This window comes from Helianthus annuus, chromosome 14, assembly GCF_002127325.2.
Source record: "Helianthus annuus cultivar XRQ/B chromosome 14, HanXRQr2.0-SUNRISE, whole genome shotgun sequence".
In the NCBI taxonomy this organism is placed as follows: Eukaryota; Viridiplantae; Streptophyta; class Magnoliopsida; order Asterales; family Asteraceae; genus Helianthus; species Helianthus annuus.
The window spans coordinates 34,302,366-34,315,422 of record NC_035446.2 but is presented as its reverse complement, the minus strand read 5'-3'; the positions used below and the strand labels follow the sequence as shown (position 1 = coordinate 34,315,422).

Genomic DNA, 13,057 nt, shown 5'->3' with positions numbered 1-13,057 from the left:
GTATGTGGAAAAATGCTTGACATGTTTACAAGTCAAGGCATAGCATTAGAAACCATACGGCAAACTCCAACCGTTAGATATTCCGGTTTGGAAATGGGAACATATAACAATGGACCTACTGACCAAGTTGCCTAAAACGAATCGTGGTTTTGATGCCATAAGGGTAGTGGTGGATCGATTGACGAAAAGTGCTCACTTCATTCCGATTCGTGAGACTTATACGTCAGAAAAGATGTCAGAAGTTTATACCAATGAAATCATAACACGTCATGGGGTGCCGGTGTCCATCGTGTCTGACACCTTTTCCCAGCAAGATAGGGAAAAAGAGCCTTGGAGGCTGGAATAGAAATAGGAAAAAATGACTTCCTTAAATTCTTTCCTGAGTTCAACCAAGCCCCTAAACTAATAGATGCTAGTTGGGGGGGGGGGCATCTGCTAAACCCAGCCCCACTCTAAGTAAGTTAAGGGGCTTTGGCTCCAGGCTCCAACTTGATCTTGTGGTAGACTGGCCTCCTAGCTCTTCTTCAAGGTATGAGGGAGCAAAACAAAAGAGAATAATTCAAGGGAATGAGTCAGCATCTAGTAACTGCTAGGATAGCTAGCAAAAAACAATTGAGGATGGGTAGTAACCAGAGCATGAGTAAACACGGTCTAGCAGGCTTGCTAACATCTTGTTTCCATCCTCTTATCTTCCGGTGTCTAGTTCCATTGGATTCTTGGTTGATAGGGTTTTCATAGGAGGGGGATAGGTTGCATTCCTATCCAACAGCTTAACAGCCTTCACATACAAGTAGATGGCTTACTTCGAATTTCTGGCGAGATTTCCAAGAGCAAATGGGGACCAAATTGTTCATTAGCACTGCGTACCATCCTCAAACGGATGGACAAAGTGAAAGGACAATACAAACATTGGGGGACATGCTACGGGCGTGTATAATCGACTTTGGAGGCAGTTGGGATGTTCACTTACCGTTAGTTGAGTTTTCGTATAATAACAGTTACCAATCGAGTATTAAGATGGCACCATACGAAATGCTTTACGGTAGGAAGTGTCGAACCCCGGTATGTTGGGGTGAAGTGGGTCCACGAGAACTCGCCCACCAAGATATAGTACGAGCCACAAATGAGAAGATTGACATAGTTTGGGCACACTTGAAGGCGGCTCAAGACAGGCAAAAGGCGTATGCTGATAAAAGGAATAGGCCAATCGAATTTCAGGTGGGCGACATGGTTATGCTAAAAGTTTCCCCATGGAAGGGCGTTATTAGATTCAGAGAAAAGGGGAAGCTAAGCCCGAGGTTTATTGGGCCATTTAAAATCGTTGAAAAGATCGGCAAGGTAGCTTACCGCGTCGAGCTACCGGAAGAACTAAGTGGAATCCATAGCACGTTTCACGTGTCACAATTAAGAAAGTGCCTAGCGGATGAAACAACTTATATTCATTTCGATGATATTGAAGTAGATAATAGCCTGAATTATGCGGTGAGACCGGTGGAGATTTTAGATCGAAAGGTCAAATAATTACGAAATAGACAAATCGATCAAGTCAAAATCTGATGGGAGCATAGAAAAGGCTCGGACACTACGTGGGAGTCCGAGGAAGAAATGCGACGACTCTACCCTACCTAATTTGGTACGTATTTCGGTTTCGGGGACGAAACCCTTTTAAGGGGGGTGGACTTGTAACACCCCGAAAATATAAAACTTTATATTTAATATTTTAAAGTATAAATAAATGGGAATTTACTAACTAGAAACTTTTAACCTAGTTAGTTAATAGATTAGAAATAGCTTATGAAGGGGGTTAAAGGCCACTAAACAATAAGTAGAACAAAGTTGAGGGGCCTAAGTTGACAAAATTGAAACTTAAATCGTTAAAACAAATTAAAATAAACCAAACACCCCCAAAAGAGGTGTTGGTCAATTAGGGGAAAGACCAGGTCGATACCCCCTTAGCTCCAAACCCTAAAATCACTAAAACTCTCAAATTGGAGGAGCAAAACTGGTCCAAAACGAAATCTGAGCCTAGAATCGTGATTCTCATCTCAAGAGGAGTAAAAGGTATGTAAAATCTGATGAAATCTCTAAACTTGAAAATCTCATGATTTTGGAAAAATCTGAAGTTAGATGATGCATGTGGGTTATGTGGTTAGATTAGAGTTGATATGGTGTCTAGAAGTGAAGTCTAGCCAACTACATGTGAAATCATGACTAAATTCAGGAAATTCCATGAACACCTTGAAGGTGGGTTGTGGGTTTTACATGATGATGATGAACACTAGGGTTTAGAGTGATTATTCTAGTGTAATTCGATTTTAGAAGGTGATTTCAGAAAAGTATGATGTTTAAATGCTATACGATGGCTTTATTGAAGTTAAGCTAACTAATTAGTAAGCTATAAACACGAGTATGAATGATGTAGAAATTTTGCCCTCATAGTGTTGTAGAAATGCCTCAAAGAAGGCTTAAAAATAGAAATTTAAAGCTTTAACGCTTAATTAAGATGTTTCGGTATATTATGCGAAGTGAGGTCTAAAGAGAGTTCTAAACATGTCTTGAATTAAACTCTATAGGACAAGATACCGGAACGTCGAGTGGACAAGCCGGAGGTGATTCGCGGTTGAAGGGCGTGCGCTAAGGTATGTAACTTGACCCGTTACATTAAGTAAATTTAAATCATTATAATATGCATAGTTGAATTCTAGAATAAAGGTTGCTATGAATTTAGGCGATGATGTCGCTATATTGAATAATTGGTCAAAAGTTGGTTAGAACTCGTTGGTAGTCGTCAAAAGGAAGAAATTCTGTAGACGAGCCAAACGGGTCGGATAATCAAGTAAGGCATGGTTAATGCTCCGGATTGTGATAGATTGATTGTTGATATTGGATATTATATAACATACTAGAAATACCAGATTTAATGTATTGATATCATGGAATACTGAAATCCGAGGGTTGGGGTTTTTGGTGTAATGACCAAACGAACAAAACATAAAATTTCCAGGTAATACCGTAAATTACGGTAGTACCGTAATTTACGGTAGATGCCAGAAGTTTACGGTGGGGATCTACTGATTTACGGTGGAACCCTTATTGAAAAATTGTCCACCGTAACTTATGGTGGAACCGTAAGTTACGGTAGAGTCAGAAAAGTTTTGAAATTTTTTTTTATTTTTCAATTCATCGAATGTAGTTTCGGTTATGTTATATTTCTAAGAATTTCATTATTAATGTTTCGTGATAAACATTTCAGTTTTCAGGTATATCAAGTAGTAGGATGATGATCAAGCTATCAAGTCGAACCGAACACACAAATTAACGCTTCCGCACTTGATATTTTGTTTTAAAACTATGAAAACAATTGTAGTTTCTGTCTTGAATGTGGTTTCGTAGGATCAATATATGAATGTTGTGTCTAGATTAAATTTCCAAGTCTTGTAAGTTTTCTTGTAAATTTCAAAATTTTGGCATGTAATGCAAGTATTACGTTATTAAATCTAGTAGTATAAACTGGGTGTTACACGTGAGGCCTCGTAATCTGCTATTGCTTGGGAGATCCTTGCTTTTAATTCGGCCTCAGTAGTGGGCAAACGGTTTTCCCTTCGAGGAGGCATCTTCTATAAGAAGATCGTATAGGTCAGGTCTTAATAAGTATAATGAGTATGCGTATGTAATAACATTCATCAACACAATAACACATAACATCCCATGTCATAACACAAACAAATAATCCAACAAAGCATGTAATGAGAATGCTGCGATTGAGCTATCATATAACAAGACCACCAGTATAGTTTACAAGTTTCACCATTGTATCATACATCAAAAGAGACTAAGGGTCACATCACCCTTATCTGAATCGTCTAACAATCTACAACAACCAAAAATCAAAGGTCAAAAGTCATAATGTGGTCTTCAAAAGCTGTGCAATCAGGCTCAATAGCTGCACTCTCATCAAAAGCATGATATCTGCAACAAACCAAAAACCTCTAAGCTGATGGGGGAGGGGGAGGATGAGGAGGTGGAGGAATGAAAAGCAAACGGTGCATATGCGCTAGCTCATCCTCGAGCGCATGAAAAAGCTGCAACAAACAACCAATCTGCTGCTCCATAGTCAGAAAACGGATGTCAAAATCCGGGTAAGGAAACAGTGGAGCAGGGGGAGCAACAAACTGTGACGGACCAGCACCAGGTGGAGGATGCGGGATCCTCTCGAGCTCAGCGACTCTACGACTCAACATATCCTGCTCGAGCTGCAGGGATAAAAGCAGGTCATCCCTCAAATATCCAATGTGGAAGGGATGGTAAGGATCAGATAAAGGCATGACGTTGGGAGAAAACCACATAAATGGCTCGCCCGTGGGTGCAGAAGAAGAAGCCGTGTGTGGAAACTGTGGCATGAACTGATCGGCTCCAGACACAAAAGGTACACGACCAGAAGGCTGACTCGATGGACCCTCCCCGGGACGGGGAGGAGGGATATCCTGAAGAAACGTGACTGGTAAATCTGTGCGGTGAACATCCGACAAGTGTGGGTGAAACTGTGTGACATCAATGGGTGCCTGAACATGTGCAGAAGGGGGAGTAACTGGTCTGACAAAAGGAGGATAGTCATCGTCATCCTCAATCCACCCATTGCGGGTGTGAGCATATCTAGGGTCAACGTGTGTAGCAAAAGGGGCGCGATCAATAAGCACAGGTATCGGGTCAGGCAGAGGCAGTGCAACAACTGGAACATCAACAACTGGTGGTGCAACAACTGGTACATCAACAGGGATAGGGTCGTGCACAGATAAAGGGTCGTGAGCAAAAATGGGCTCTGGTGCTCTCTCAGGCTCTGGGTCGGCGGGAGCAAGCTCATAATCAGCGGGTACATCAAGGTGCTGATCATCAGGAAAAACAGGTGCCTCAACAGGCTGCTCCTCAGGGATAAACTCAACCTCATGGTCTGGATCAAGGTCGTGTGGAAAATCAGGGTCAAACTCATCGTCGAACTCAAAATCCTGTGGCGGAACAGGCACTGCGGACGTAGCAGTGTCAGAATTAGTGTCTGAGGGATATCGCTGTAATCCCAGTTCATGAAGAGTAGAAGATGACACAGACTCAAACGAATCGGGACCAGACTGGTCAGATAAAACCTCCACAACAGGAACCTCAACAGGTAGAAAAACAATGGCATCGACAACAGGAATCTCATCAAGAGGAATAGCAACATCATCATCAATCGGAGCCCCACCATCCTGGTCATCCTCAGGGGGACCCTCGATGAAGAGATCAACGTCATCGTCCAACATATCGTCGAGAGGCAGCTCCTCAACAGGAAAAGCAACAAGAGGAATAGGTGCAGGGATCTGAGCAAGGGGTAGATCCCCGTCAAGAAAACCATCAGCTAAAGGTAAATCATCACCGAAATCCGGTAAGGCGAAGGGCTGAAAGTCATCGTCGTCGCTACTCATAGTATCTGAAGTGAAAACCTCGTCCTCTGGAAAGATCTCGTCTTCTGAAACGATGGCTATCGGGTCTATGGTGTCTGACACTCCACTCTCGGAGGATGATGACATGGTATCTTTGACAAAACAATCACACATATGCACATATATCAACAATCAAATAAGCATGTAAGCAAATAGCAATGTAAGCATGTATTTATCCTAGTCTTCCACAGACTATCCCACCCAGTCTCTAAGACTAACTCCCTGGTCTCTAAGACTAAACCTTCCTAGTATCTAAGACTAACTCCCTGGTCTCTAAGACCAAACCTCCCAGTCTCTAAGACTAAATCCCTGGTCTCTAAGACCAAACCTCCTAGTCTCTAAGACTGAATTTCCCCAGTCTCTAAGACTGAACATCCCTCAGTCTCTAAGACTGAACCTCCCTCAGTCTCTAAGACTGAATTATAAATATAAGTTTTGAAATGTGTATTTGTGCCTTTTGTTTGTAAAAATGTTTGTTCCCTGTATCTGGACGTTTTGTGTATGCAATGTAAAAATGTTTTCGTGAGAGCCCTAGTGATCGTAGTCTATACTCGAGAAAGAATCCTAGTTCTCTACGATCGATGCTCTGATACCAAGCTGTCACACCCTGATTTTTGCGGAAGCATGGTTATTTGGTGTGACTTCTTAATACCATAGCAAACAATCATAACAATGCTATATGATAAAAACACGAGATGTTTATCCATTAAAAGAGTTTAGAAAATACCACAATACCATTGTCTGAAAACATCAATACCAAATAAAGTTACAAACCATGACGTGTTCAAATGAGTTCATAAAGACTCAACAAAAGTACGTAAAGAAAACCTGAGTTTAGAGACGTGTATCCCGTCCAGGGTTAAGATACACCCCCTAAACTCGACAATCATGGATAACATCTTTTATTCAAACGCAACTTGACGACACATGCATACCCTTCCAGATCCACTAGTTTCCTGAAATACATGTAGTTTGAAAAATCAACAAAAGTTGAGCGAGTTCATGTGTATATGAGTATGTATAAACCTTTGTAAACAGTGAATGTATGTATGTCCCGGTATGATTGCAAACAAGGAAAAGATCACCAATGGTTTGCAAGGCCACTGATATGCGTGACGGTGTAAGAAGACTCAAACCTAGCAAAGTTGTACCGGGCTTCCGGCTGGAAGACATAGTCACCACTATGGGCCGCCTCGGCCTCATGGGTGTGGGCTCGCTACACCCAAATAGATCTATCACTCATGCCCCTCGGTCCTGATACGAGGATTAATGGTCCCAAGTATCCGCCTACCCAATCACATGATCTATGGTTCTTTCCTAGGCTAATCATACCAATAGTATTCGTATGTAATCCTTTTGTAACATGTATTTCACCCCGAAGTTAATAAACAAAACAATTTAAAGAAAAGGGGGACATGAACTCACTGTAGTGCGTCTTCAGTATCGGTAACTCAAATCTCCACAGCTAATCACGACTACCTACAGTGTACTAACGTCTATTAGACGAGCGGGCCGTGCCTTGGCTTAGAGTTTAACGTTTTGAGTTGCGTTTCTTGTGTTTCCCAATATTATTCCAAGTTATAATTATTTGTTAAAATAATAATTATTTTAACTTTAAATTATATTTAGTTTTGGAATATTTGTTAAATCAATATTTTGTATTAATACTTCTCAAGTATTTTAACTTCGTATTTCCTTCCCAAGGATGGGGGTATTTATACATGTATATTGTAGTTTCGAAATATTGTATTTTTAAGTCCCACTTAGAAAATATATATAACTTATTGTCAAAAATAATGTATTCCCAAGAAAATATATATTTTTCCCAAAAATTATATATCTTCTAAATATACTAGGAAAAATATATATTTTTACCTCCCAAAAATAATATATTTTCTTTTCAAAAATCATCCAAACGATCAACAACAAATCACTAACCATCTGACACTTACCAAGTGCAAAAACTATATATTTTACATAATGACATGAACTTGATTCTTCACAAAAATGTGTAGTAACTTGGTAGAGTATTTAGTAGCCTTTGTTACCCTCCAAAATATATTTACTTCTTGGTAAACTTTATTCTTGGAAATTTTTGATGTTTACAACTTGTAAACACATTTCACAAAAATGTTTATTTGTTAGATCTTCTTGTTTCTCTAGTATTTATACACTTGTTTTGTCACTAAAAATAGTGTAAGTTTAATGAAAACCATGATCTTTCAAAAATCACCCTTTTAAACTTGGTTTCCTTGAGAAATCATTCACAAATCTTGCATCTACAAGATTATTAGCCCACTTTGTTTATTACTTTTCAAGAAAATCATTTTACTTTCAAGTTCATGTTTAATCAAGAAGATGATTATTTCATGTAAACACATAATCATCTCTTAACTTGCTAAATCATGTTTTTAATCATAATCTAGCAAGTTCCATGTAATGATCAACATCAATATCTCTAGTAATCAACAAGCAAACATCATCCATATGTTAAACAACATCATTTCAGCAAGATTTCATCTTATGTTAGCTTTATGCTTCAAGATTCAAGTGTATGATCTTTAGTGTTGTTGTGTAAATCAACATAATATATCTTTTAACCATAAAAAAATATGAAGTAAACAAAGATTAAAGAGTCTTACTACTAGCTTGAAGCTAGGGAAGAACAATGGAGAAAAAGAAGTGGATAAAAGCTTGTAAAGGAGGTCCTTCAAGATCCGTGAGTTCCAAGCTCCGTTGATCACCTTGATACACCTTTGAGAGCAGTTGGAATGGGTGAATGAAAATCAAAAATTGTGATGTGCAAAGAGGGGTGTTCGGCCGAGAGCAAGCCAAGGGGAGGAAGAAGAGAGTGTGTTGAGTGTTGTGAAAGATTATGATCCTTTAAGCTTCTCTTATAACCACTAATAACCTTTGTCCAAAGGATTATATGTTTGTGAAGTACATGACACAATCTCATCAAGATCTAAGCACATTCCAAGGAGATTTAGGTGAGATTTTGTAAGATTGAGATGATCACAAGTGGGGGCCACCTCTATGGGCCGTAAATTAGGAGAGGGGGAAGGGGGTTAAGTGTAAATTGATGGTAAATAGGTAATTAGTGAGGGGTTAAGTGTAATATCTAGTGTTTAATGTGTAGGATGCTTTATGTAGTATATTTAAGTGTTCAGGACCCATAACTAGCTCATAAAAATAAAAACAATGCTTCTAACAATATTTTAGTGTTCCGGGTAATGTCCGGTTGTCCGGTTAGATACCGATCCGTTAAAGTGCTAAGTTATACCGTATAGTGTCCTTTATGTAACTTTTTGTGACACTTTTAATTCCCGACACTTAGGACATCATACATGACCATTTTGCCATATTTTTGCATGTTACTAGCATGTTAAAATGCTGATTTTTGCTAATTAATGCAGAATTCTGCACTTTGAGTGGGTTTTAGGCACTTTCCGGCACTTAAACAATCACCTAGTGACGCAGTTTTGTGGTCCTTACTTCCCTACACTCCATACTATTGTAGTATCTTGTCTCTGGCTCATACTGGGCCTCAAAACATTGTCTGTCTATGTACTGGCACTGTCAGTATATTTCTGAGTTATCCGCTAACCGTGCTAACTGTGCTTTGTGCATCAAGTATGCCACTAAAGTTTGTATGTAATAAATGGTGTGACAGTATGAAATGTGATGCACATGTATGTATGATACAAAAATCATAAAGTAGTTTATATCATCAGTTGTAATCAAGCACTGGCATTAAGCACAAATTTAATATTACTTAATTGTACGGATACCTGTAATTATGAGGGTTGTCACACAAAAGACGCGGTGGAAAACTACGACGTAGAAAAGCAAGCATGAGGAGTGGGCTTCAAAACATAAAGACCACCTTCACATTGACCGCGAGCCAGAACATGTCTTGTTTTGCGATCCTGGATAAAGAAAGAAGGATAAGAAAATAGGACATCAACAGGATTATCCATAGTAAGTTTTCTAATTGAGAGAAGATTGCGCGTTAGATGTGGCACAACAAGAACATTATTTAATTTTAATGAATTAGAGAGAGTAGAGGGACCTGTTTGGGAAACAGTGTCATGACGGGTGGTCCGTTGGACAACCCTTAAATGGGTTAAAAAGATTAAAAGTCCATGCTTTACTTGGTTATTTGTTTGAATATAGTAACTATGAGTGTTTGTGTGTTTTACAGGTAAATCGCTTAATTCGGTTAAACTGGAACCCGTAGGCTTACGGACGAAGGAAAGGCATGTAAGGGCACCATATTTGAATCAACACATCATTCTCTACAAAAATAGGCAGCCAAGAAAGTCAACAATATCAATCACCATCATCTTGCAAACTTTGAGGGATGGGATTTTTGGTGGCACCTTATATCAAAATTCAACAACAATAGTTAATCATCATCATCAGAGACTTCACGTGACTTTGTGGGCTTCTTTTTATGTGATTGGGCCGCCACACAAAGTGGCAAACATTGGGCATGTTGGGCGGCTGGCATGATTGGGCGGCAACATCAAGAAGGCAAGCAACATAAAAAAAAAATATATCATTTGTTTTTGTGGGGTTCTCGAGAGGCACACAAGGAGATTTATACAAAAAAAAAACATCATGTGCACATGGGGGATTTTCGATGGCAGCAGAGAAGCAAAAGTCAACAACACATGGAGCCTTTGGATTGGGCCGCTTGGAGGTGAGTGGAACATGGGCCGACTTCATGGGTCTTGGATGCAGTTTCTTTCACGTGGCACATGGTCAATAAACAAACAACATCATCAAGCACTTGTGGACCTCCTTGATTGGGCCGCATTGGGGCGGCACATGTGAAGAAAAAAAAAAGACATCTTGGGTTCACAAACATCAACAGCACGTGACTTGGGCGGTGATACGATAAACATGCACACATTTGGCGGCTAGCATTGGTGAGGAACAAAGAAGAATAGTCAAGTCACCACCGTAAATTACGGTCCTGTAACTCACTTGGTGGCCACCGTAAATCAGTCAACTTGCACCGTAAACAAATCAAGTCCACCGTAAATTACGGTGGAGCCGTAATTTACGGTGGTATCTGCGGAATTTTATGTAACTGCCTCATTTAATTTAGTTTGTGTGTGTCTTTTGGGATTATCTCATCATTGACGGTTCTTGGAGACTTGGGAGGCGAATTTGGAGTATTTGCTTGCTTTGTGAACAATTCTAAACATTCGGTTTGTGTTTTTAATTCGTATGAACACTAGATTAATGTTGATGATGATTCACCGAGCCATGTCCGGCTAAACTCTTCGGTGATCATCCTAGGTGAATGTTTCTAAGACTTTCGTGTGTTAATTTCTGCATTTCTAGAATGATATTTTGCGTTGCTTGAATGTCATGGTGTATGTTTGATTGTTTGTAGTGCGTTAATCTATATCACAATTTCTAGTCTTGATCGTACGTTCTTGGTGCCGTTGGCAACCGAGATATCACGGGAAGGGTTAGGGTTGGTTATTGGTTAATAGGTCATCGGGAAACAACCTCGCATTATCTAATCCGAGTACTTTGTTCCCTTTTATCACTTCAATCACACATACACGAGTTATGTCTATGTAACTCTTTCTAGTGAAATTGCACACAATTGTTTAAAGAAACTGAAACCTAGGGTGATCATTGTTCTCTCCTAATTGTTTACAACCTACTTTGATTTGAATTAGTTCTTAATTTAGTTTCTAAAACAACAATCCACAATCTTGAATTTTAATTTTCTGCAATTTAGTTTAATTTTAGTTTAAATACAAAGCTATACAATCAACACATTTTCCACATACTCCCTGAGTTCGATACCCTACTACCGCTAACTACAGTTGTTTAGGGATTAAATTTGCGTGACCCACGACTTCACGTCAAATTTTGGCGCCGTTGCCGGGGAGTAGTGCGCAACGTGTGTTAGGTTAATAGTTTTGTTTGTTATTTTCGGGTTTACGCTGGTTGTGTTTAGTGTGCAGGTACTTCAGGTGTATGCATACTAGAGGCTCTCAAAGGTCATCACCGCTATCGTTTGATCCGGAAATTGAAAGAACGCTAAGACAAAACCGAGTTTTAGTAAGAGAAAACAAAATCATTGGTTCACCTACTTCACCCATTACACCGAGAAACATCATGGCTGATTCTCAGATTCCACTTACAACCAGTCAAACAACCTCATCCTTTATACCTACTTCCACCCAACCATCACCAAACACTACATTACCTAATACCACCGCTGGATTTACACCAACCAATTCCACTCAACCAATCACCACTCAACATGAGCCTACCATCACTTACGATCCATCCACCACAATCCCACCATTATCTCACTTCTTTCCCCCAACTACGGGTCAATCATCATCTACCTTCACAATTGCACCCAATTCAACTATTGTGCATACTACCCCATCCTTTAGACCACAACAATCGGGTTTTCAGTATTCAAACATTCCATTTGGGCAAACTTCAGGAATTCAAGGGGGTGGTTATGATGAGGGATTCGAAGACTTTGAGGGGTATGAAGATGATGGGTACGGTTATGGAGATTATGGTGATCAAGGGGATTTTGGGTATGTTCAAAGTCAATCTCAAGGGATGGCGAGTGTTGGTGGAATGCAACAGCAACAACTTATACCACAACATATTCGGCCAAGACCACAAGGGCCACCAATGCCACAACCGATTCCATTGCAACAGGTCCGGCCACAACATGTACACCAACAACCATTTCAAAGACCGCCTCAGCGCCCACCGATGCGACCACAATAGTTTCAACAACCGATCGCACCACAAGGGCAGGTACCAAGACCGAATGGGCCGATTATTCCGAGAGGTAGGTATGGTGTGCCACGAAGACACCTTAGAGAAAATGTGAGGGGCATAGAAGCACATTTCCGGCCGGTAATCACACAAAACCCTTCACCGGTAGTCATTCCTCATAATGACCAAGGGCGCACGTTCGAAGTGAGAACCAACTCGCTACAAAGTTTACCAAAATATAAGGGGTTGGCAAATGAAGAGCCTTATTTTCATTTAGAGGCTTATGACTCTATATGCAATACTCTTGGGAGTCAAGGGTTTTCAGCTGACGACATCAAATTAGTGTTGTTCCAATTTTCGTTGGAAGAGAAAGCAAAGAAGTGGTTCTACACTTTGCCTTCGGCATCAATATATACATGGGGGGAGATGCAACAAACCTTTTTGGATGAATTCTATACCGCCCAAAAGACTAATGATGCGCGGAAGGGGTTGAGAAGCTTTCAACAACAACACGGTGAGATGTTCCATGAGGCGTTTGAGCGTTTTAACATGATGATTAAAAACTGCCCTCATCATGGGATTGAGTTATGGGAGTTAATGAACGCTTTTCATGAGGGGTTAAGTGCCGAAGATGCACGGGATTTAATGTCTATCACCGGAGGGACATTTGGAACGAATTATGAGAATGAAGATTGGGAGTTTTTGGAGAGTATGGCAACTACATCAAAAAGGAAAGCCCAAGCTTCGAGGAGAGCCCGACCGACAACTAACCGACCACAAGTGCATGCCATAGATGAAGGTAATGT

The 13,057-nt window shown here is 40.2% G+C and overlaps 1 protein-coding gene and 1 non-coding gene across 2 annotated transcripts; both read right to left on the bottom strand.

Moving 5' to 3' along the window:
• Positions 1-3,989: 3,989 nt before the first annotated feature.
• On the bottom strand, positions 3,990-5,561 carry LOC110906783 (calphotin-like). Its single transcript, XM_022151862.1, has one exon. It carries the CDS (start codon positions 5,559-5,561, stop codon positions 3,990-3,992), a length of 1,572 nt encoding a protein of 523 aa, XP_022007554.1.
• A 7,165-nt stretch (positions 5,562-12,726) lies between these two features.
• Positions 12,727-12,832, bottom strand: LOC118487006. The gene has a single exon (XR_004880173.1). It is a non-coding gene; the product is annotated as a small nucleolar RNA R71 (small nucleolar RNA).
• Between the last annotated feature and the right edge of the window lie 225 nt (positions 12,833-13,057).

Excerpts from the sequence above, each read along its gene's own strand:
- LOC110906783 (XM_022151862.1), bottom strand. The coding sequence starts at position 5,561 with ATGTCATCATCCTCCGAGAGTGGAGTGTCAGACACCATAGACCCGATA.